The sequence below is a fragment of the Xenopus laevis genome, chromosome 2S, assembly GCF_017654675.1.
Source record: "Xenopus laevis strain J_2021 chromosome 2S, Xenopus_laevis_v10.1, whole genome shotgun sequence".
Lineage (NCBI taxonomy): Eukaryota > Metazoa > Chordata > Amphibia > Anura > Pipidae > Xenopus > Xenopus laevis.
In genome coordinates this window covers 89,748,438-89,774,552 of record NC_054374.1, presented here as the reverse complement: position 1 = coordinate 89,774,552, position 26,115 = coordinate 89,748,438, and the positions used below count along the sequence as shown (strand labels likewise).

Below are 26,115 nucleotides of genomic sequence, written 5' to 3'. Positions count from 1 at the left end.
CCGTGACATTTTAACATCTTTACTCGTTTGACAAACACAGATATGGAGCAGGACTATTACCTGGAACTCAACGACAGGCCGGTCGTATTTGAGAAAGCCACCAGCGTCAACAGTGTGTTTTTCGATGAGGCTAACAAGCAGGTATTGGATGATGATGATTATATTTATGGCCATGCTTGATTGGTTGCTTGCCAGGACGTAATTTTCAAAAACAGCCAAAGTCAGCTGCACAACCAGCCCAAAACTAACCAAGAGGCACTTCAAAAGTAGCCCAAAAATAGCACAATATGTGCAGTGAAAAAAAAGTCTAAAAAAAATACACGAAAATCTATAAATATATGAAGATATGCCTTTTTTTTTAACTTTTCCATGAAGCAAAATGGGACAGATGAGGGGCCCAGGAGGTATAGGGGTCCTAATATATATATATATACAATTTCAATAAATATTGGTGAAACAGTTCAACCTTTTTAGGTGGCCAGCTGATTTTTGCCCAAAAATTGTCTGAAATTGAGGAAAGTCACCAGAAAATGTGAGAATGCTTAAGAGTGACGGGAGACAGGGCCATAAATCTGGTAACTCCCATTGCATGCTGGGTATTGTAGTCTTGCATTGAACTTGGCAGTTGGCAAATTGGTAAACAAAAACTACATTACGCAACATGCATTGGGAGACGCAGTCTTTTCACATTAGGGAATGAAAACACTTTGGCTGGTTTCCAAAATACAAACCAGCCAAAGGTTCGAAAAGTAACACAAATCCCTACCTTGGCTAGTTTGTACTTTAAAAACCTGCCTGGTCTTTAAAGGAGAATTCAACCTGTGGGGAATAAAAACCCATACCACCCACCCCAGGTAGACCCTCCTCCCCCCAGGCGAACTACCCCCCCCCCCGGTGAAATGCACCATACTCTATACTTACCCCTCGCCACAGATTCTAACAGTGTGATTCCACGCGTCCATCTTCCGCGTCCTCTGTAAGCTGACTGGGAGATCAGTATTTCTGCGCATGCGCAGTTGGTACAGTTTGCTGGTTTGTGACAACTCCGCATGCGCTGAATCACAAATTGCTGATCTCAAAGTCATCTTACCGAGGAGCCGGAAGATGGATGCGTGCAACTTCACTGGAGGAATCTTCGGCGAGGGGTAAGTATGGAGTATTGGGCATTTCCCGGGGGGGGGGGTAGTTAGCTTGGAGGGAGGGGGGTCTACCTGGGGTGGGGGGTACGGGTTTTTTCCCCACAGGCTGAATTCTCCTTTAAATTGGTAGCCCAATTTGGTTGGAAACCTGCCAACCTGGCAACCCTGGCTTGATTAGTTGCCACAGGGATCTATATAGATCTATATAGCGAAAAGGAATACATTTGATTATGCAGAACTTATCTGTATTACAACAAACACTCCTCATTACAAGGAAGGGGACCTGGCAGGGGTAAAAACCAAAACAATAGCATACATATTAAACACAAGTCCTATTTGTTTTGCTCTTGTTAAACCAAAGTGTATATAGTTGACATTGCCCCTTTTAATGCCTTGGTTTTTGCAGCATAAAGTAAGTTGCAGTATATTGTGTAAAATCAAAAGAGCATTTATTGCTCACACAACATGTCAAGTGTTGACCTGACAAAGAGCCAGTATGCTCAAAACATGTTGTGTGAGTAATAAACAATTCTTGGAGAAGTTCATCTGCCTCACAGAACATTCCTTGTTGTCCTTACTTGTTTCTTTAATTTAATTTGTACCTGTGGCAGAGGCACATACAAGGTTTTGGACGAAATTTCACTGCTTCTTGTTCAAGGGTACTAGTCACAAATTTGTATAGCTAAGATTCAAAGAGCATCATTAAGTATGATTGATATCCATAGCCATCCACATTCAAGCCTGCTCATTTGGCCTGTTTTGACCTGTGCTGGCTCATTTGGAGAGGATCAGCAGGCCAATTTCTTCACCTGACAGAATTTGAAGCCTGCATACATGTGCCAGTAACAGCTGCTGATTGTCCCAACTATAGGAGATACATGGACCAATAAGCAGCTGTTATTGGCACATGTAAGGGCACCTTGACTTTAGCATAGATGTGCATTCAGGATGGCACGTCAAATTAAAACTTTATGTTAAGTCTTAAAGGGGTGGTTCACCTTTAAGATAACTTTTAGTATGTTATAGAATGGCCAGTTCTAAGCAACTTTTCAGTTGGCCTTAATTATTTTAATAGTTTTTGAATTATTTACCTTCTTTTGACTTTTCCCAGCTTTCAAATGGGGATTACAGACTCAATCTAAAAAACAAATGCTATGCAAGGCTACAAATTTATGTTATTGCTACTTTTTATTACTCCTCTTTCTATTCAGTCCCTCTCCTATTCATATTCCAGTTTCTTATTCAAATCGGGACATGGTTGCTAGGATAATTTGGACCCTAGCTCCCAGATTGCTGAACTTGCAAACTGGAGAGCTGCTCAATTTAAATACTTTGAATCAAAAAACACAAGTAATAAAAAAACTTTTGCAAATTAGAATATCACTTACTAAATTAAACTAAATTAAGTTAGTTAATTAAAAAGGTAAACAATGCCATTAAGTAAATGGCACTTCAAAAAAAAAAAAAAAATTGTATTTTGACTAGGTACTCCAATAAACCCCATTTTCAGAAGTGCCGTCTGCTTCTTTGAATCTTTGCTGTATTTTGACTATAGCTTTGTCAGTTTATATAATGTGAAAACTAAACCTAGACTTAAACTTACACAAATGATAATTTACTTAATTCTCTTTGCATTCCATTTCTGTTAGGTATTTGCAGTTCGTTCGGGGGGTGCCACTGGTGTTGTTGTTAAGGGACCTGAAGACAAAAATCCAATCTGCTTTAGGTATTGTGCCTAACAGTTGTTTAATATTCTTTATTAAAAAAGTATAAATTTGAGCTGGCAAGAGTCACCATTTTTGAGGCCCTCTTTCTACAAATATGTAGATTAAATACACGGAGACTATGGACACCTTGCTCAGTTTTAGATACAAGCACCATTAAGTATATTATAAAGTTCATATATAATTATGGTCTTTATTCTGACCCAATGCTTGCACCTTGCACATAGTTTCTGTTGCTGGCAGATTCTAATTTAATCTCTGCTTTCAGATAGAACAGCATATGTTTGATGAGTCTATGTATGTTATGTAAATGGATTCACTGTGTGACTAACAAAGTCACCGATTATTATGTGTTTGTGGGAATTTAAATAAACCCTTGTTTTGTACTTACAGTTTACATTTGTTTAATACTTGGAAATTTAAAGAGAACGTAATAAAGTGAAAATAGACCTGTTTTACATGGGAGATATCTTAAAAGTAGTCAGGAGTAGGAGTAAATCTTGTACAACATTATTGTATTGTGTTTCAAAGAGATTACTTCCATGTAATTAAATGGAGTGGTTCATTTGTGTACATAAATAATGACTTTGCATCAAAATAACATCTCCAGTTTTATATTTATTTCACTTAGTAGTAATTGACAAAGTTGTAACTTATTACTTTTTTTCTCTTTTTCCTTTAAGAATGGAAGATAAAGGAGAAGTTAAATGTATTAAGTTTTCCCTTGAAAACAAAATCCTGGCTGTGCAGAGGACCAGTAGAACTGTGGTTGGTGATCATTAATTTTTTCCTCATAGAATGGAGAAGTGGAGATCAGCACAAAAAACATAAAATAATTCATTTCTAGGCCATCCTCCGCTCCAAGTATCTGCACTCAGGCCAAAACTGTGCCTTTCAGTGGAATATCACACAGGAGCGTATAGGAATAGATCTGCTTCTCTCCACCTGTCTACAAAATGCAGATGAGAGAAGCAGACCATACACAACATATGACTGTACACTAAAGGGGTCAGAATATAGTCATATGAGTTGTGGTAGCTGCATAGTTTACTTTTGGCCTAGAGCTTAATTTTCACAAATGGAAGAACGAACACAACCAGTGAATGGAGAATGATTGTCCTTTTCACAAAGCAATGTGCTAGCAATGTCCACCACAAAGATTACATTATGGTTTCCATTGAAGGTGTGTGGGGCTGCTCAAAGCTCTGCCGCTGTTCAGATTGGAATTGGCCAGCTAGGAATCTGTGCACTGGTTGCTAACGGTGTTTTGCTTCTAATTTCAGGGGTTTTCTGTCCTCATAGCAACCTGTCATCATTCAAGCTGAATTCTATCTTATTTTAGTGCAACTTATTTTACATCAATGCAAGCAGCTAGATTCCTTTTACTGAAATGCACTTTCCAACATAATCATAATAGGGAATACAGGAAAAAATCAGAATAGGCTGCAGATGTGGTTTGGACACCCTGATCAAACCAGTGATAGTCACAAAGACTAAGCTGCATTAAATCATTTTGAGATAGCACAATTGATACATCTAATGTTGATTTCTTGATTGTGTTTGCAGAATGTATATATCAACTGGCAACAGTAATCCAAATTAAGTATATAACTTTTAGCATTTACTAGCAGATATTAGGCATTATGGTTATCACCAGAAGTGCATTTGATTAACTACATTATGAATGAACGCTATTCACTTTTAGTTGATCAATATTAAACTTGTTTTTTTCCAGGATTTTATTAACTTAATCCAAGACTATTCACAGTTAGAATATTCTCAGGAATGTAAGGTAAGTACTTGGTCTTTTCCATTAATATGTTTATTTTAATATGATACAACAATAGCCTGTTAAGATTGCAAGTAAATCAGACCGTTACCTATAGCCTGGTGAGACTGCAAGTAATTCAGACTAGTACCTTACCTCCTCCACCCTAGAGCAAGCTTGACAGTCATCTCTTCAGGCCTCATGCACATGCTAATATGTGAATAATATTGAGTCAGGCTATATTCACAGATAATAGTGTTTTGAGATGTCTGAGGTTTCTCTAAAGTGACACTGTACAAATATCAGACCATAGTTTTTTGAGTCTGCAATATGGCTGACTGCTGGAGCAGTTCTGAGATGTTTAATGGTAAGGTTAGCTTTGCTTTATTAGTATAGATGAATAGTATTAATTTTCAGTACAGCTCTGCAATTTCTTCCCTAACATCCTTTACCTTCTCTCCAAGGCCAAAAATGCAAGAATATTGGGGTTCTGCTGGACTAGTTCTACAGAAATTGTATTTATCACTGATCAAGGGATTGAGTTCTACCAGGTAATGTAATGCCTGCTGATTTTGATTGCTTATGTTATGATTTACCTCCCTCCTACTTATATCTACCTTTTATCTTTTTCAAAATCTTTGGAATAGTCTGACCACCTTTTGGCAGCATGTCCGTTTGTTTCTCTTTTGTAATTAATAACATTACAACTTACAATTAATTTCAGAGAGTTTAGATTCCCTTTAATTATTGCAAAGGTAAAAGTGGAAATCATGTTTAGAGAACAAGTTAGAATACCCTATGATTCAGAATTTGGATAGAACGTCACTTTTGGAGCTAAAAACAAGCTTTATCTAAGTACATTATGAGTGTTACTAAAGTCTGAGCAATGATGCTTTAGCAGGGGTTAAAATGGGCATGTTGTTAGAAGAGAACTGTTTTTATAATGATAAAAATCCACTGAACTGTAGCACATATTTTATAACTTGTCTCATAAATATATTTTAGCTTATTTTTTTCAGATTCAGCAAGCTTGTATCGGAACAATTCAGCTATTTTAATGGCCAACCATGAAACAGAAGGGCTCAGAAATGGTTAAAACTATAAAAAAAAAAATAATATGCATGTTTGTAGGGTATTTAACCTTTTCTGTGTACCTAACTGTTTCCTAATTGGATTTGCAGGTTGACATAACCCACACTTAGATTTCAGGAAACAATATTGGCATGGGCAGCAGGACCAACAGGCTAGCTTTTCAAATCTCCTTTTATGGTGCCTCTACCAACCACAATGTCCCCATGAATGCTGCAGTATATTCCTATATAATTGGAAATTTGACGTTTGCCACATATTTCCTGAATGCTCCACATTACTTTTATAGCAGTAGTACAGGTATGGGACCTGTTATACAGAATGCTCGGAGCCTTGGGTGTTACAGATGAGTATCCGTAATTTGGATGTCTATATCTTATGTCAACTAAAAAAACCATTTCAATTTAATGGAATTGTTCTGCCTACAGCAAGGATTAATTATATCCAATACAATATATACAATAACTGTTTTACTACTGCAAAGAATAAAGAAATAATTAAAAAAAATGGAAATTATTTGATTAAAATTGATTATATGGGATATGACCCCCATATACGTCCTGTATTTCAGAACTTTTTGGATAAGGGGTTTCCGAATAACAGATCTCATACCTGTTCTATGAATATGCTTGTGTTGCAGCTTAAAAATGCAAACCACTTTTGCTTCTGTTTATATGACTGAAGTGCAGAGTGTGTCATTCTGCAGATCTAAAGGGGAATCAATTATATTGGGTACCTTGTGTGTTACCTTGGGCAATTTCATCATCAACAGAATTCTACCAACAAATTACACATTTTTAAGGAATTCTCTTCAACATTTCTCACGCATGAGATTTGCTTAGAGATCTTAAAATATAATGTAGAGTTTTTAAAAATATTTTTTCATTTTGTAACATTACAACAGGGGAACACGTTCCCTGAAAGATAGAGGAGTGAGAGAAAAGTAGGAAGGAAAAAAACATTAAAGGAGAGGAATAAATTTGCTGTAACTTTTTTTAACAAGTGGTAAAGGCAACATGTAAAGTATTCATTGTGTTTTATAATGTTTCCTGACATTTAGACACTAATATTAAAATATTATATCTGTCTACAGGTATTGCCTGAGAAACGGACAGTAAAGCTCTTAAAGAGCCACAGTATCAATGTGAATTGGTACATGTATTGCCCAGAGAGCGCCGTGATGTTAATATCTACTGCAAACTTGTGCAATGTGCTGCAGCCTTTCTATTTCAGAGTAAGTTGTAACTTTTATTTAACTAGAATTTAAAAAGATTAGTGTTCATGTAGCTACTTATCTTTCAACTTTTCCTGCAAAATGTGTGTATACTGTATTCAGCGGTATATAGCTTTTGTGTAAGTAAAGAAACAAACATAAATATGTTTCAAGCAGATTAAGCTATAACAAAAGTAACTGTAGAATGAGGCATCAAAAAGTAGCTAAAAAAGTCCTCTGGAATCAGCAATATGAAGGCAAGAACAGCTGCTAACTCGTGTCCTCAGACAGTCTGTAATTAATCTGGAACTTCTACCTGCGTGTCGATGTGGAAGAAGTCACCTGTGTTTGACACAGTCTGGACATATGAACAGCCAAGCTTGTGTTAGGGCTAGGTTTAAGTAGGGTAAGTTAGACTTTCATCTCTACTATACTCAATCATTGGTTTGGGGGGCTGAGTGCAGAGACAGGGATTTATCAATATTAATTATGAGCCAAATTTGTTTGATATAGTTGGAAACCAGAGGGAATCCACAGAGAATGTGGTGGTAAAAATTAAAGGTGCTTTCCGCTCAATGTTACCTCTATTCCTCTATGTTTGTTGGAGGGCCCTTCCCAACTGTTTTGAATGAATCTTTTCACATAACCTTTCTACAGAAATCTATTGCACATCTCATGTAGTTGTATGGGTAGAATTATCCTCTGTCCCTGATTACTCAGAAAATGGTGGTGGATAGGTGCTTACTGGCAGCATGAAGAATGGAACTGCAGTCAGTTCTGGTACAAAACATCTGGTGTAGTATTCCTTTTGAATATGTTCAAATCCAAAAATCAGTGTCAGTCTCATGGCTAATATAAGTGTCCATTTTTTGTGAGTATCCAGCCTATTGTTACAACAATGGAAATCCAGACAGGAATCCTGACTATCTGCCAAATAAGGAACCAGCCGTTTATGTAGCATAAGTATGGCACAGTAGACTTTCTCATTCTGGGATAAATGTATGCAGTTTCAACTTAAGCATATAACGGTTTGTGAATGAAGGTATCAAGGCACTTCCCAGAGCCATCTCTGAGACCTGAAGGTATCACAAGGATGAAATGTCTGGTCAGGGCGAGCTAAGGCTTCTGTAAAAGGAATTCAATATACACCTCACTTTATAGCAGCCTTTTGCCATAAATCCGTACATTTGTTCTCTGTACTTTTATTTCTTGCACTGGCACCTAGGTAGTACATTAACCTCATGCTGTGCAACTTTCATAGGACAGTATATATATATATATATATATATATATATATATATATATATATATATATATATATATATATATATATATATATATATATATATATATATATATATATATATTGACATTTTTTTAAATATTTTTTCAATAGGCTGGGACAGTGTCGAAGATGACAAAATTTGAAATTGAGCTGCCCACATTAATAGCCAAGTCAACAAAAGTTTCTGAACGAGATATAGCCATGGCAACAATGTAAGTCTATATGAACTGTTATAGAATAAAAGCTGCAAAAAAAGACATAACTGATATAAAGTACAGCTGGTGTATAAGCTACTCCTTTAAGAGTATATGCATATACTGTATATGTATGTTTTTAATAGTAAAATTCCTGGGATTTTGAGAGCTACCAATCCCCTTTACTATTCACTGTCGTATTTGTAATGGTATGGTGTCATTGGGTATGAGAAAGAGGGGAAAAAAAAATGCTGGACTATGTTAGACAGAACCACCGAAAGAGAGGCATTCAGGGATACAAATGGCTATTACGTATTGTGGCCATTGGAAAATAATCATAATCCAAAATATAATAATTGTCTTTTGACATCTCCAGTAAACGTCCTGATGTATACAGGATGAAGCAGAGTTTTCATTTACTTTTAGTATGATGTACACAGTAGTAGACTGAGACCATTTGCAATTTTGTTTTTTTTAAAAAAGGGAACTATTGCAAAATACCATACTAAAATAATACATAAATATGATCTATTAAAAGGTCTGACCCATTTCTGAAATAATAATTTTACTCTTTACTGTTTTCCTCTCAACATCTCCTCTCTTCATCCTCTCCTTATGCAGGAGTTGGGAGTCTGACAGACCGCTAATATAGCTTTTGAGGGGGGCACGTTTTGAAAGATGTATTCGACTGATTCTTTTTTAAATCAACAAAGTTATTGTTATATTTTGTTTGTGCTGGAATTGGTCATTTCTTTTACCTCTAACACATCTGCTAGAAAAGGGAGGCCTTAGATAGATCTAACTGTCCATCAAAATAAAAAAAGTGCTTTGACACACCTTTATGGTTAAACATTTAGTTCATGGCAAGGTTAAGTATATATTAAAATATTTATGGTATAGTCAATCTCCTACAGTTTCAATATTATCCTGCAAATAAGTTCTCAGCCTTAACAGATCACCTTAACATTTAATCCAGATCAAACCTCACCCCCAGCTCAACAGTTTGGGAAACACTGGTTTAGGTTAAGTAGTATTATCTCTATAATTGTTTAATTTCTAATATTTCTTCTAGATATGGTCAACTTTATGTTCTGTATTTACGGCATCATTTCAAATCATCCAGTAGTGCAGGAGCAGAGGTGGTACTTTACTATTTACCCCGGTAAGCACAATATTTCTCTTTGACTGTTTTTTATTTTTTGAAAGCTCTAGAAATAGCTTCTAAGGTTTAGACAACTCATTCTGACTGAAGGGCAGAAATAAGTCTAAGAATCCTATTACACTGCTTTCTAATCTACAATATTGAAATATACTGGTCACTAGGCTGGCCTGAGGCCTTTTGTGCCATGCAGTCTACCTTTTCACATGGTGTTTTGTGGTCAATGGCCCTACAATGCTGATACTTGCAACCAGATTAGATATAGGGGACACAGTCATTTGTGTTATTTAGTATAGCACTTGTGGGGGGGGGATTTATTTTGCGTATGGCGCACTGTTAAAATTCAGGGGTGCCATCTCAAAAAAAAAAAAAAAAAGCACAGGATTATAGGAGTGATGTGCTAAATATGCAAAGCTTGTCTGCAACACTTAAATAAATTGTTGAATTTTTTCAAATTCTTACACTTTACTTAAACTCTTGTTTTTGTAGAGCAGCACACAGTATTTTAAGTTTAGGCTGTAACCTTTCTGCTGTAATAATAAATATATAATATATAGTGCAAGTAATCTTAAAGGGGCACTAAACCCTGCTGCACAGCACTGCTCAACTCCATTGTTGCTGGACTACAGATCCCTGCAATATTGCACAAACAACTTTTCCTCAGCTCTCCAGGCCCTTGGCAGCATCAATATGCAAAATAATCCTTCAATGAGAATTTTTTTCCAACTTCCATGGAGAACTAGGGGACGCAATGGGACACCTTTATGGTTGTGTTTAATAACTAAAAAAATCTACGCTGCACTAGTACTAGCTCTAGTATTTTAAATGCTTAATTAAAAATACTTGCTAAAACTCTGAGCTCTGTATGAACTGTGAGCAGTGAAGGCAGCACTTAGGTCAGCTATAAATTTAAGGACTACAGAAGACCCCATAAAATCAGTGTGCTATTCACTGCTCTTACACAGCGGCAACAGTTGACTTTTGTTTTTTCTCACTTGCTTGGACCAGGAGGAGAAGTTGAGTGCCGCATGTTGGATTCTGTACAGTAAGGGCATTATTTACTAAAGTCCGTTTTTTTGTCAGAGTTTTAAAGGAGAAAACACCATTTTTTTTTTCATGGGGAAAACCCGAGGCTACTAAAAGTCCAAATAAAAAAGTAATCCATCTCAAACTTCCTGAGGTCATGTAGAAGTCAATGGCAGATGTCCCTTTTACAATTGGAAGATATCATGATCTGTTCTGGATTTCGTAAATGAATCTGAAAAAATTGTGGTTTTCAGGCTATAATCTGAAAAAGTCTTGAGTTTTCGGCATCAAATCCAAAAAAAAAAAATACGATTTAGATTTTTTCAAGAATTTATTGAGTCTTTTCCCACATCCAGATTTTTTCGAATTAACTTAATGATGGGATGGAGTTTGGTCAAAGTGTTTTTTCTAAAATAATGAGAAATTGTCAGATTTTAGTAAATAATCCCTGTGATATCGCCATTTTGCCTTTTTAAGTAGACCGGAAGCAGACTTTTAGCAAGGTATTTTAATCAAGCATTTGTTAGAGTTGTTTTTTACGTCAAATTTTTTCGTGTTACTTATCCTTTAAGTATGAAATTATAATAAACATGCTTTTTGACAATCTCCCCAACTGCGTATATAGAATTTGGTTTTTTGAGTACGAATTATAACTTGATGGCTGAGGAAAGAAAGACAAGGAACTAATACGTTTAAGTGAATCAAACATCCTGAAAATGTCTAAAAAATAGTATACATGAGCCATAAACTTGTTTGTTTTAATCATATTGCAACAACACTGAAACCAATCTACATATTATCTATATTTATTTGTTTTTATTTGCTGTCTTGTTTCTTATCTCTTGCCAGAGAAGGCACCTGTAAGAAGTTGCACATCCTGAAACTTAACCGGACTGGAAAGTTCGCTCTGAATGTAGTAGATAATCTTGTAGTTGTTCATCATCAGGATACAGAGGTGAATACAATTTATGTCAGTTAGAAAGTTCATAGTGAGGGCATAGTGCTACAGCTTGCATTTTAGTTGAATTCAGTGAGGAAAAATAAATGTATGTAACGTCAAACTGTTGCAGTTGCATACTAATTGTAGGATATGTTTAATATGAGTTGCAAGACTTCATTCAGTGCATGAAATGGATACTGAAATGAGTGAGAATTTGTACAGTAAAGATTTCTGGTAAGCATAGGGTTTGTGTTAATTGTGATGCTAAGCTTTTGTGATGCTAAATTTCCTAACAATACATCAATGCTGATGAGGTACAATCAGGATTGGCTGAATGTTGGACTCAAGGCACATTAACCAGTTTATCATTAGAAGCCATTAATGCTTAACATAGACAACCAACAAAACAACTGCCTGTTCTGCTGTAAGACAATACATTTACAATAATATAAAGTTGCTATGTAAACTCTAAAACATACAGGGATTATTATATAATCATACAGGAAGAAATATATGCAGCAGAATGTAGAGCCTAGTTTATTTTAGAAAGTGTCCTTGGTATGTATAATGTTTAAATGTTTATGTTCCTTAGACATCTGTGATCTTTGACATCCGGTTAAGAGGAGAAAGTGATGGCACTGTAGCTTTACACCAGCCTGTGCTTCCTGCTCGCTCTATACAACCCTACCAAATGTCTGTGGCAGGTACAGATTCTTTAGTTCACTATTAAATATTCTGATATTAGCAAGGTGGAAATAAAATCATTAAAGGGACTGCTGAATCCTGCACATAGTATATTTTTCACTGTAAGTGACAAAGCTATATTACAATAGCCACACAATGAGTTTATCTAGTGTTTATTTCCCTTGCGTAAACTTGTTGGGATGCTCCATGGGGTGCTTCAACTTTTATTTTCAACAGTAACTTTGCCCATGTAGTTGCAAGCTAAACTGAGGACTTGAACAGAGAGGACCTTGTACTAGGGAGGGACATAAAACTAAAAACTTTTGTGAATGCTTTTTATAAGCTATTTAAATATTCCAAGAACATTACTCACACCACTTTAGCTCTAATATATCCAGATATCTGCTTATTGTTGTGGTATCTTGCTGCTCTTTTTAACCAAGCATTTGGCATCTGATTGCATTTACAGGTATGGGACCTGTTATCCAGAATGCTTGGGACCTGGGGTTTTCCGGATAATGGATCATTCTGTTTTTTTCAATCTTCATACCTTAAAGGAATTGTTCAGTGTAAAAATAAAAACTGGGGAAATAGGCTGTTCAAAATAGAAAATGTTTCTAATATAGTTAGTTAGGCAAAAATGTAATGTATAAAGGCTGAGTGACTGGATGTGTCAGAACACTACTTCCTGCTTTTCAGCTCTCTTGGTTTACAATGACTGGTTACCAGGCAGTAACCAATCAGAGACTTGAGGGGGGGGCCACCTGGGTCATATCTGTTTCTTTTGAATCTGAGGATCAATTGCAAATTCACTGAACAGATATGTCCCATGTGGCCCCCCCCCCTTCAAGTCGCTGACTAGCTCAGAGTTATAGAGCTGAAAAGCAGGAAGTAGTGTTCTGGCTATTATATTAGACATCCAGTCACTCCAGCTTTTATATATAAAATTTATAGCTAATTAACTATATTAGGAACATTTTTTATTTTGCACAGCATATCTAGTTACCCTGTTTTTATTTTCAGTTCACACTGAACTGTTCCTTTAAGTCTAATAGAAAATCATGTAAACATTAAATAAACCCAATAGGCTGATTTTACGTCCAATAAGGATTAATTATATCTTAGTTTGGATCAAGTACAAGGTACTCTTTTATTATTACAGAGAAAAAGGGATTCTCTTGGATTATTTAAATAAAATGGAGTCTATGGGAGATGGCCATTCCCTAATTCTGAACTGTCTGGATAACGGGTTTCCTGATCCCATACCTGTATATGATCGGAGTTGGGGCCAAGTGTGAGCTCAATAATCCGTTACACTTTGTAAGAAATGCTTGACCTGTTCATAACTTATAAGAGCCATAAAAAGTCACTCTATTGAGATGATCGTGCCTTTTGAATTGCAAAGGTAGTTTTAGCTTTGAGGTACATACAGTTGTTTAGCAATGTAAAACTTAATTATGTCTTCTGACCTACTATTACCAAGATTTATTGAGAAAACATTATTTTCTCAATCTACAGGGCTGATTATTTATTAATTTTGATAAAAAATGCACTTGTTCCAATGCTTTCTATGTAATCTAAATATGAATTGATTACTCAGCCTTAAATCGGTTATTTTAAATGATGGTCTATAAACTCTAAGGCATATCCAAAGGCCCAGACCTACATTATTAATTGGCTGTGGTAGCCTTGTGCTGGTACAGAAGCCCAAAACAGAGGGTGTTGCATTTCTAGACTAATTTGTTTTATATATATATATATATATATATATATATATATATATATATATATATATATATATATATATATATATATTATTATTTATCTAAATGTATTTCTTATTTTGCAGGTCCTTCTGCAGTGGCCCCACAGGCTCCCATGCCTTGCAAGCTCTGTATCCTTTTCACCAATTTAGCCGAAAGCAAATAGAGAATGAATGGAACAATGCATGTAGCTTATTATGCGCCACACTGGGAAAACAATCTGCATGGAAAGTAAAAGTCCAGTAAAACTGGAAAAATAAATATAAAAGTAAAGCCTTTTTCTCCCATGTATTTTTTTTGCACTCTGGGCAAATGCCTCCCCTTGAGGGAAATGAACCTGCAAGTAATAATATGGTTTTAATTATATAGCGAACCTGTTTAACACAGATACGGCATACCAAGTAGAGCACAATAAAGACTAGGAATGAATACAAAGTGGAAAAAAAACATTTTTTATTATTAAAAAATAAATATAGTGTTAGTAGAAAGTTAGTTCTACAGGGCTGAATTTACAGAAAGTGGGTGAGTGTTTCTGTGTCTGAATCCTACCAATTACAAGATATACCAAGCTCTAATTTCAGATTAGACTGTAATGCTCTAAGTGTGCAATAAAGACATTTTAACTGAAATTAATCTGCGGTGCTGTTCCAGGTCGTTTCAGCATTACATCATTTTGAAACATGGATTTAACCATAGCAACAGGTGGCAACTTTCTTTAACTATCAGATTCCTCATCTTGGATTGTCTTTCAGCCAGATATAATAATCAGTGCAAGTGAAGGTAAACAAATCTAAAGTTCATTTTCATTATATTTATTTAATGACTTGTTCTCTGTTTTTGTATAGTGTTGGACAGGAATGATAACACATACTTTTTTCAGACAGCTGAAAAACACCCCAAATAGTCTTCTTCCAAATCTATTGACTTGAATGGGAAACTCTTGACAGTGCCAGTAAGGTTTCTTCTTTTTGGTCTGAAAAGCACAATGGAGCTGTCAAGTATTTCACATTCATGTCAGCGGTGCACAATATTTCTCTGAAACCAAACCCAATAATTACTAGAATTATGATGACAATTCATATAATATCATAAAATCACTAGAAATTACAAATGGATTACAATGCATATCATCATGGAGCATGGGGGAAAAGACATTCCCTTTAAAGAAATGTACAGCACAATTTGTCTCACTTATATTACAGGATCGGCACGTTCAACGGGTATATTATATATAATGGTATTCTTAATAGTGTTAATATATTATTAAATTAGATTATGTAAAATTATGTAAAATAGTCGATCTCACTCACTGTTAATGCTTAGACTAGTTTGGCCAGCCAATTTCTATTTAGAACAATAAATGTTTTAAAACACAAATCCATCTTAATGCTACATTTTGTTTGCATTATTTATAATTAAACAACAGAGCAATCATTCATATTTTATGGCAGTGCTGTTTTCCTTGATCAAATTGTAATGATAAAAGTGATTTGTGTGCTGTTGCTCTCACTCTTTTGTGTTACAATTTTAAAACAACATAATGGCTTGGGGTCATGTTCAGAATCAACAAACTTTGGGAGGCCTGTTCCTATGGAGAGCAAACTGTTACTATTTCTTAACTGTTATACACGTATTCTGTAATATTTTTACATTTTTAGCATTACTAAAATTTCTACTACTAGCATTTCTCTCAATTTTTCATTTTTTTTACAATTCACACAGAAATTAATGTTTTATTTACCCATTTTTACATTTAAGAATCTACTTGTATTATATCTGCAGGTTATCTATGGTATTTACGTATAAAACTTCAGCCAATAGTCCATTTGCTTCAAGACAAAGGAAGATTAATGGATTTCCTCCTGCAGCGAAAGGACTGCAAATCCGTAATCTTGTCTGTGTGTTCACAAAGTAAGTTCTACATTTTACATCTGTGATGGGGATTTTGAGTGAACAAATGCCAATTGTATAGTATAATCTGTTTTTTTTCTCACAAAGTTTTGGTATAATCTGTTTTTTTTCTCACAAAGTTTTAACTCAGTCAGACAGGGCATTGCTACCAGTTATTGCTACAGTCTTTGACAAACTCAACAGTGAATATAAAAAATACCTGGATGCTGAGCACAGCTACAATTTGGTAAGTATGCATACTTAACATTTCTGGGTTTTCTTCTGTATGCTATTGTACAATATTAGGAGGGAATTCATTAACTCTTGCCTGTTTTCTGCAGGCTGTTGAGACCAGTCAGGGCAGAAGCAATGCACTGCTGAAAAGGCCTGTTCGTGGCCAGGCTGTCATAGACCAGTCTGATATGTACACCCATGTTCTCTCTGTCTTTACTGACTTGAAGGTGAGTGACCTGACTGTTTCTATCCATGAGAGCTTAAAGTGAAATTTAGCTTGTCTCAGTGTTACTTTTTCAATGTTACTCATGATATCCATAGATTGAACCAAAAATAATTAATATTTAATATACACTCCTTGGATCTCTTAATCAAGCTGATGGAGCAGAGACATTGTTTTCAGAATAATTGCTAGGCTAGATCATTTGTGCATTATAGTAGTTGTTGTTCAGTGTCATAGTGTCAAAACTCCGCAATGTAACTTTGGTAAATTTGGTAAATTACTAGGCTTCTGATTTCTTTATCTAGGAGGCACCACACAAGTTCATAATTGCAGTTTTGATGGAATACATACGCTCTCTCAACCAGTTTCAAATACCTGTGCAGGTAGCAAACACATTTGAATGACTTGTTGGTTGTTTTTGTGTATTTTCTTTTTGTGATACTAAAAATCATGCAGATTCTGATATTCACTTAATAACATATTCAAACACGAGTGACGGAACAGTTTACTGATCACTCAGTGCTAGGGTTGCCACCCGGCCGGTATTTTACCGGCCTAGCTGGTAAAACGGGTATTGGGGCCGGTGCCAGTATTAAGATAATACCGGCAATTACATGGCCGCTAATTTTTTGCAGGGAGGAAAAGCCACTTACTTTCAGCTTCGCTTCTCCCTCCTCCCTCCCTGCCTGCTCCAAATTCCTCAGCTTGTCTCGTGTGATTATGACGATTTGATTGTGTGGTCTGCGTCAGCGTGCAGTCTGCAGGGGATGCCAAGTGTGTGTGCGGCTGCTGGCTCAGTTGGACGTGATCCTGTATCCAGTGAGTCTCACACCAGTCCACTTTCCCGGATTTACACGTTGTTGTTGTGTAGCTTGGAGGGGGCAGGCGGGTGGCGGGGTCTCCCCTGTTATAAGTGGCTGCAGCATCAGAGTCGGACTTCTCAACTAGAGAGTGGGGGCGGGTTGTGGAGCTCGGTAATAAGAGGGAGATACAAGGGAAGATACAAATCTCACCCCCTTTTGCAAAGCAAAACATTTGGGAAAAGGTGGCAACCCTACTCAGTGCCTTCATTTAGTATTAATAGTGCACTTGTAGTAGTATCTTCCTTTACTTACTATACCCGTGTATGCAATTCTACATTATTGCTGTACAGAAGTCAAATGAATTATTAATCTGTGTTTTCATGTGAAACAGAGCTTATGTTTATGTTCTGAATTCTGCATTTTAGCATTACCTCTATGAACTGGTGATCAAAACACTTGTACAGCACAATCTGTTCTACATGCTACATCAGTTCCTTCAATATCATGTTCTCAGTGACTCCAAACCTCTGGTATGTTTTTGACACTTAACAATTATTTAATGCATTCACTAGATTGTCTGAGGTGCCTCTTCTCATTAGCTTGACTTTTTTTTTGTGTGTGTGCCCATTGAGTCCTCAGTTGATGACAAGTGAGTGTTTTGACTTCAGTTATTTTTTGTTAAAAATGTTCATAATAAATCACTGTTTATATAAGGTTGAGGAGTTTACACTTACACCACATATAACCAATTCAAGATCATGTGCTTTAAATATTAGAATAACCCTCAGGGCAAGCTGACCTGTAATAGACCTCTGAACTATCAAGAGTTGTAGGTCTTTAGTTCTGCGGAGCCAGTCAATGTCAACTTTGCTTTATTTGTGGCTTGTGGTATTGCTTACTAGGGTGTACTGTACATGTGCTTGCAATGAGGATTGTTTCACCCAGTAACTAACATACTCTGCCCTGAGTGAATCCTAACTTCCTATCCCATCCTATCTTTTATAACTCATAACAGCACTTATTTTAGGTTCACAAACTACACAAGCATTACAACCAAATGGTTCACTGGAGCCCACACGTACAAATGTTTTTGTGGCTTCCCACCCATTCCTTTACTGCACATCCCCTGACACCATTTTAGCATTTGTGCACCTCTACCTAGTGTCGAACTTTATATTTTTCAGTTCTTTATTTTTCCCCAAGACATGTAATGGACTTACTTGGTGTCTGGGGAATTTGCATATAATACTTTAATGTTAATATTTGAATGGCAGGTAACAGTGTAGTATTAGTATATCCTTGGTTTATATGTACTGTGTGTAGGACTGTGCTGCTTTCCACAGACCTGTGTAAATTGAGATCGGGGTGCAGTAAGTTTAGAGGAATAGGGCTGTGGGAATTGGCACACTATTGCAGTAATACAAATAAACCAAGTATATGAAGTTTTTAGCACCCTTTACCTTTCTTTGATAAATTTACCCCCTTATACTAGATATAATAAAAGTATATGTTTTTAGAAGCTATTAAATAATAAACAGTATTTGTATTATAAGGATGTTGTATACACAATTTACTGTTTAATTTATTTTTTTTTTTTCATTTTTTTTTTCACCTTGCCATCAAAGCAGACATATGGTTTATAAGGGAACTTTCAGGTTGGTTTATAAAAATGTATAAAATACTCTGCTTTCAGGCCTGCCTATTGTTGTCTTTAGAGAGTGTATATCCACCGGCACATCAACTCTCACTGGATATGTTGAAGGTAAAAAAAAAAAAAATCACACCTACTGTATAAAAAAGACACATATTAAAAATCTAATATAATTATTATCCATAAATTACATAACGTATACTATACAGAAATGCTAAATGTTTAAATGCATATGAGAATCAAAATGTTATGTTAAAAGTTTAAGTTTAAATGGGAGCTGGCATCATTATAAGAAATCCACTGACCCCATCTAAAAAACAAATGATCTGTAAGGCCACAGATGCATTGCTATCACTACTTTTTATTATTCATCTTTCTATTCAGGCCCTCTCCTATTTTAATCACATATTATTTATATCAGTGCATGGTTGATAGGGTAAATTAGATAGCTGACATTGCAAACTGGAGAGCTGCTGAATAAAAAAGCTAAATAACTCAAAAACCACAAATAATGAAAATGAATACTAATTGCAAATTGTCTCAGCATATCACTGTCTGCATCATACTATAAGTTTATTTAGGGCAGAGACACGCGAAGATTCACCCGGCGACAAATTGCCTCTTCTTCGGGCAACTAATCTCCCTGAAAAGCCTTCCCACCGTCGATTTAGATTCTAGCACTCTGAGTGCTTTTTTCCAAAATTGATTATTTATATTATGGTGAAATCTGCATGATATATTTAAAAATGGGTGACTACTTAACAATAACAAGAAGGGTTATAAATGAGGAAAGTATTCCTTCTGAATAAGGAGTGCAACTTTTTCCTGTGCAAAATATACACAGTGATTGCAATACAAATCAAAAATGTAATTCTGAATTCTTACCTTTCTCCAGAGGCTTTCAACAGCCAATGATGAGATTGTAGAGGTGTTGCTCTCCAAACAGCAAGTTTTGGCAGCCATGAGGTTTGTGAGGAGCATAGGAGGTCAAGAAAGTGCGTCTGCTCGCAAATTTCTAGATGCTGCAAAGCAGACTACTGACAACATGCTTTTTTACACTGTCTTCCGTTTCTTTGAACAAAGAAATCAGCGTTTGCGTGGAAACCCTAATTTTACACCAGGCAAGTATGAGGGGAATATATAATTTTAATCCAACAGCCCACATTGCTGTGTTGAATATTTTTGAGAAGAACATATTGTACTAAAAGAAAAAACTTCATTTTGCTTTCAGAATCTGAAAGTGAACCAATGGGGCTGGCAGGTGCACTCTAGCTTAGTTTTTTTTGTTGTAGAATTCATTGCAAACAACTGCACTGAGAGGATATAAATTAATTTAGAAATAAAACCTATTTTAAACCTAACAAATCCCTCCAATTGCTCCACTAGACTCCCAAATGGGTTGCCTTCCCCCTCTACTCTGTCAACAATTCACAGTACAGTATTAATAGAATGGATACAAGAACATATGTCAGATATAATATAGCAAATATAGAGAGACACATTTGTTCACTTATTCTACATTTTCATCAAATGTTTAGAGTCGTGCTGGGCAGCAGAGATGGTAGCCTGTCTGTTTTATTAGAAGAGAAGTTAAATGTATATTTACTTGCACTCAGATGGAAACTCTACTTTTCAGTGCAGATACACGGAGGTGTGGAACAGAGAAGATCCGCTTGTCTCCGCCTTTAAATAAATCGATTAAAAAAAACCCTATATTATCGAGGTATTAACTTTCCAATTGTTGAAGACTATAATGAAGCTGCCTTATTGTGTCATGCTGGTGACTGGATATACAATACTAACACATACAGCAACTTAGACCTAGAACAAGAGCTTATGGATGCTACATACTTAAATACCTTACTCCACCTCCCACCTAATGAACTCACACACGACCAAAAAAACTAACCCTCTCTTTATCTTATAAAGCCTGGAGATACGCCCGACATAAAGGAAATACCACACAAGCCCTTTCCCTATATCTACCTTGGACTGGTAATAAACAATTCCCAAATGGTCTATTATCGAATACATTCACTACCTGGCGAAACAATGACATCTACTGCATAAGAGACATACTGACTAGCACGCTAAATGTCATGACACACGCAGAAGCATCTGCTAAACACCCGATTCTTTGCAGACAACATTTCCACTACTTACAAGCTACCCACTATGCAAGGGACGTATTACGTAAGATGACAGAGCAAGACATATCTAGTCCATTAAACCATATATGGAAGGGAACTAACACACCACGCTCCACATCCTACATTTACAAACTTACAAAAACAAACCTAGACCCATTGGAAAATGGCACCTCTTTTGGAAAATGGACTGACATAATTTCAGGATCTTCAACATCAGACATTGTGATTGGGTTATCACCCAACCCACCCTCCATGAATTTAGTAAAAAATAAACTGCATTTCCTATTCCACATGGACTGGCTGGAAGCATCCATAAACAAAATATCCCATACTAGCAAATATTTTGACATATGGACCACTTATATCCTAAGTCTCCCCCCCCTGACATAAGAAAACTGACAGTTTCTACATTTTACAGAACCACGTGGTACGACCTAGAAAGCCTCCGAGGAACTAACCCTCTTATTCTAGCAATACGGTCTGAATAAAATGGATGTACTGGCTGCCTCCCAGGATTCACAGACACATAGATAAAGGAAAACGTATAGATGCCCCTTTTAACAAGGGCGAGTAATGGGCATAACTGATCTAAATGTTTTATTTTATGTTGTTGTTTTGTTAATACTTATTAGGATTTGAAAATAGAAGGGGTCTCTCATAGTCACCTGGATAGAAATAGTGGCGATTTTATAAATGTGACGCCACTACCAAGTTTGCGTGTTTTCAGAGAATATGAACATATTATAGCAAACAAAACAGGCTTTACTCAAAATGCTTTTATTATTGTTTAATAAATGTTCTACTTGTAACAATGAGGACATCAATGTATGAATGTACATTTAAATCTGTGACGAGACTTCAATAAAAAAACAAATTTAAAAAAAAAACCTATATTAAGGTGAACTAACACACAGTTCTAAACACAGTTCTGCCTTTATTTTCATATGGAATCTGTACAACAATAGGGTTCCTCTGACATACAGAGTACTACAAAGTATTATTGCCCCCTTCCCTTACATTTGTACCTTTTGTATCCATCTAATGGCGGCTCCATTTTTTACCATACAGGAGAACACTGTGAAGAACATGTTGCATTCTTCAAGCAACTATTTGGTGAACAGGCTCTGCTGAAGCCCCCAGCGTTTTGACTTTTTTTTTACTTTACAAAAATTGTATAAAGTTTATTTATTACAATAATACAATCTACCACTTTGAACTACAGATTGATAGCTTATTTTCTTTTCTTTTTTTTTTTTAACTTAGCAAGTTCATGTTTTCGTTAATTAACTGTTATAATATAGAATCTGTCTCTCATTTGCATTTTCTGAGAAATCTTATGCTTTGGGTTTACTCAAAGCATAACTCAAGTCTGGTCTCCTACATATCTGGAGATAATAAAACCCTCTCCCAGCCTATGAAATATAACATTTGCAAATGAAAGAAAATTATTGGCTGTATTAGTAACAGTGAAACCTTGTGGGATCAGTGGAAACATTACCTAAGCATTTATCTACTCCTTGGTCATTCTGTGAAAGTATGGATCACCTCACAATGTGGGGATTTAACAAGAAACAAGGTGAGATTGGAGTTAAATGACTGCAATAGGGTCAGGAAATGGCCCATTAGAGTCAGAGGTAGACCATCATGGATTCCTCTGTCTGAGGAATCATGTATGTCTTTGTGAAATACATAAATATTTTTAACAGTTGACTGTGTTTATGCACCTATTTTATATAAGCCAAAAAAACTTATGGATAATTACCCTTTAATTTGTAATGCCATCTATAAAGATTGGTGAACAGGGATGGGCGAATTTGACCCGTTTCGTTTCGCCAAAAATTCGCCGCCGGCGAAATGTCGCAGACGCCCATTAAAGTCTATGGGTTTTTGACGCACGTCTCCATACAAGTCTATGGGTGTCATTTTTTCGGCGAAACGAGGCGAAAAAATGCGCCCATCCCTATTGGTGAAGTGTGGTCTGGGGCTTTTTTCATGATTTGGTCTATGGTCCCTGGGAACGGCAAATTAAATTAATAATATATAATAACATCCTTGACAATTTTCTGCTTCCTATTTGTGGCAACAGTTTGGGGTAGGCACATTTCCTATTTAGCATAATAATGCCTCATACACAAATTTAGTAAAACATTAGGTTGCTTAGTTAGGATTGGAATAAATTAACTGGTCTACACCACCCAACTGAACCTATAGAATGAATTAAAATACCGGATTCCCAACTGTGTTCTAACTTAACTCTAAGCTTAAGCTTTCCCAGATGGGAAGAGGCTGTAATAGCAGCAAAGGATTACCCACTTAATTTGTTTAGGTGTGGCAACTTTGTCTGTATGCAAAAGTGAATCCGTAATCAGATTTATACACTGAGCATAGCCAAGACAGAGAGAGTACCCTTCTCTTAGTAGGTTGAAATGCTTCATGTTCCAACTGATAATAAAAAGTTCCACAATGGCAAAAATAATACAAAAATAAATATAGGGGTACACTACTTTATTATGGGATAACCCTCCTAAAATAAATTCTACAATTTACTTATTTGACACTAAAGGAATGGTATTAGCCACAAAAAATCTAGTAAGTTTAGAAGTTTTTTAAGTATTAAATGTTTGCTGTGCAAATGTGCGTGTGTTGTGCTAACTACAACACAACATTTCTAGAACCCTATTTGATCTGTTGAAGACAAATACTTTTGTAGTGTATGGTGATAGTGATCCTGCCTGCACCATTGGAATTGATCTAAGGAACTGATGATATTAGTATGAAAGCTTAAAAAAATAGATTATATTATTGGGTTTAGCGTAGAAGAGCTATGCTGCTGACTAAAACTGCAATATGTGGTTGAGCTAAAGCTCAGCACCTTCGAGCCCCTTTATACATGCTTTATACTTTGCCACAATAGAATGCAAAGTAGTTCTCCTTACTATGGAATGGTACATTGTCGTTAGTCAGATGGACAGGCCCTTAATTTAGTGGTAAACGGATTAAACCCTTAAATTTTATGCTTGCAACAATACACTGCTGAGTGGAGCAGTCACATTGGTTAGATTGGTAGGCATGCAATATTAGGGTACAGGAAGAGAAAAATTGCCAGCGCACGGTTTGCCTTTAAATATAATTATTACAAAAAATGAGGCGTTCGTATCACACTTTGGCCAAAATATGTAAGATCACGTGCCACATCAAGGTCCCTTGTATGTGAGTCCTACACTATCCATTAGCATTCTAACTAGAGCTTAAGGGGAAACAAATCCCCCCTACTAATAAAAATCACTACCCCCCTATCCTTCATAGCGCCCTCCATACTCCCCCAAGCCTAGGTGTTAACTGCTTTAATTGCCCCCAATTCTTTACTTAACTATCCTTGCAGAGTCAGCGGAGCTCACGGCACCATCTTCTGGCGCTTTGGTAATCTTCGGGTCTTCTTCCTTACCTTCAGCAATTTCCATCTCTTTCGGCGAATGTGCAGTTGTCATGAACCAGAAGACTGCTCCAACTGTTCATGCGCTGATATGCTTCTCACTTCACGAAGGAGATCAAAGATCCGAAAATGGCGCCTGTGAGCTCTGCTGAGCTTACTCTGCAAGTTAAAGGGGTTGTTCACCTTTGAGATAACTTTTAGTATGATGTAGAGAGTAAAATTCTGAGACAATTTGCAATTGGTTTTAATTTTTTAGTGTTTAAGGTTTTTGTGTTATTTAGCTTTTTAGCTCTTCAATTTGCATTTTAAGCAATTTGGTAGCTAGGGTCCAAATTACCATAGCAACCATGCATTGATGTGAAGAGACTGAATAAGAGACTGAATATGAACAGAAGAGATATGAACAGAAGAGGCCTGAACAGAAGGATCAGTAATAAAAAAAAAAATAACAATACCTTTATAGCCTTACAGTGCATTTGCTTTTTAGAAGGGGTCAGCGACGCCCAGTCTGTGCCGCCCTAGGCAACCTTGCCAACTACGTCGCCCCCCGGCGCTCGCGCATGCGCCGAAGACAGCAAACTAGCTAGAATTGCTGTCGCAGCTTCTGAACATTGCGGTCCGAACTAGGGGAAAGAGTCAGAAAAGGTATGTGCCTGGCGCCCCTGTACCTTTGCACCCTAGGCACGTGCCTCTTCTGTCTACCCCTAGTTCTGGCCCTGCGCCCAATTTAAAGCTGCAAAGAGTCAGAAGAAAAAGGCAGATAACTATAAAACTACTAATAATAAATAATGAAAACCTATTGAACAGTTGCATAGAATTGGCCATTCTATAACATACTAAAAGTTACCTTAATGGTGAACCACCCCTTTAAGTAAAGAATTGGGGGCAATTACAGGAGTTAAAGGAACAGTAACGTCAAAAAATAAAAGTATTTTAAAGTAATGAAAATATAATGCAGTGTTGCCCTGCACTGGTAAAACTGCTGTGATTGCTTAAGAAACACTACTATTGTTTATATAAATAAGCTGCTGCGTAGCCATGGGGGCAGCCATTCAAAGGAGAAAAGGCTCAGGTTACACATCAGATAGCAGATAAGCTCTGTCTGTCTAATGGTGTTATCTGTTATCCATTAGTTAACCTGTGCCATATAGCCGTTTTTCAATTTCCGCCATTGCTCCACAGCAGCTTGTTTATATAAACTATAGTAGTGCTTCTGAAGCAAACAAATCAGTTTTACCAGTGCAGGGAAACACTACATTATATTTTCATTACTTTAAAGCACTTTCATTTTTTGGTGTTACTGTTCCTTTAATACCTAGGCTGGGGGGAGCAGGGAGGGGGGCTATGTATGGTAGGGGGTAGCGATTTTTAATAGCAGGAATAAAATTCTGCTTCAATCGTAGAAAATGACATTCTAAGCAATATAGACAATATACATTGGTTACATTTTTTAATTGGTTTTTAAAGTTTTTGTAAATGTAATTGCAATTGAAATTACTGCTTTCTTGTCCCTGTCTGTACTCTTTTTAAACAATGTAGCAGAACTGAACCTTGCAGGCTTTTTATGGGGTCTCTAAATCATATGGCTTCTACTCCGGCCCGGAATGGCAATCTGTGGGTTCTGGCAAATGTCAGAGGGAGAACCATTGAAAGTCAGTATTTAGTGGGCTGGTGGGGGGCTCATTGGGCCTCTTAGTCCGGACCCGCTTCTACTATATTGTTTCAAGACACAGAACTACCAGACGGC

At 36.4% G+C, this 26,115-nt stretch overlaps 1 protein-coding gene across 2 annotated transcripts; it reads left to right on the top strand.

The window, feature by feature from the left end:
- The first annotated feature begins 12 nt into the window (after positions 1-12).
- Positions 13-22,156, top strand: rmc1.S (regulator of MON1-CCZ1 S homeolog). 2 transcript variants are annotated; one of them, XM_041584117.1, is made up of 21 exons: positions 13-141; positions 2,789-2,865; positions 3,547-3,631; positions 4,599-4,655; positions 5,096-5,182; positions 6,814-6,954; positions 8,330-8,430; positions 9,485-9,574; positions 11,447-11,552; positions 12,130-12,241; positions 14,071-14,115; positions 14,711-14,764; positions 15,767-15,895; positions 16,015-16,121; positions 16,216-16,335; positions 16,637-16,714; positions 17,560-17,664; positions 18,828-18,896; positions 19,681-19,906; positions 20,422-20,508; positions 22,004-22,156. In XM_041584117.1, exons 1-20 carry the CDS (start codon positions 43-45, stop codon positions 20,472-20,474), a joined length of 1,941 nt encoding a protein of 646 aa, XP_041440051.1. In that variant the 5' UTR covers positions 13-42; the 3' UTR covers positions 20,475-20,508; positions 22,004-22,156. The 2 variants fall into 2 exon arrangements, with proteins under 2 accessions (XP_041440051.1, XP_041440050.1); XM_041584116.1 differs by lacking the exon at positions 20,422-20,508.
- Positions 22,157-26,115: the final 3,959 nt, after the last annotated feature.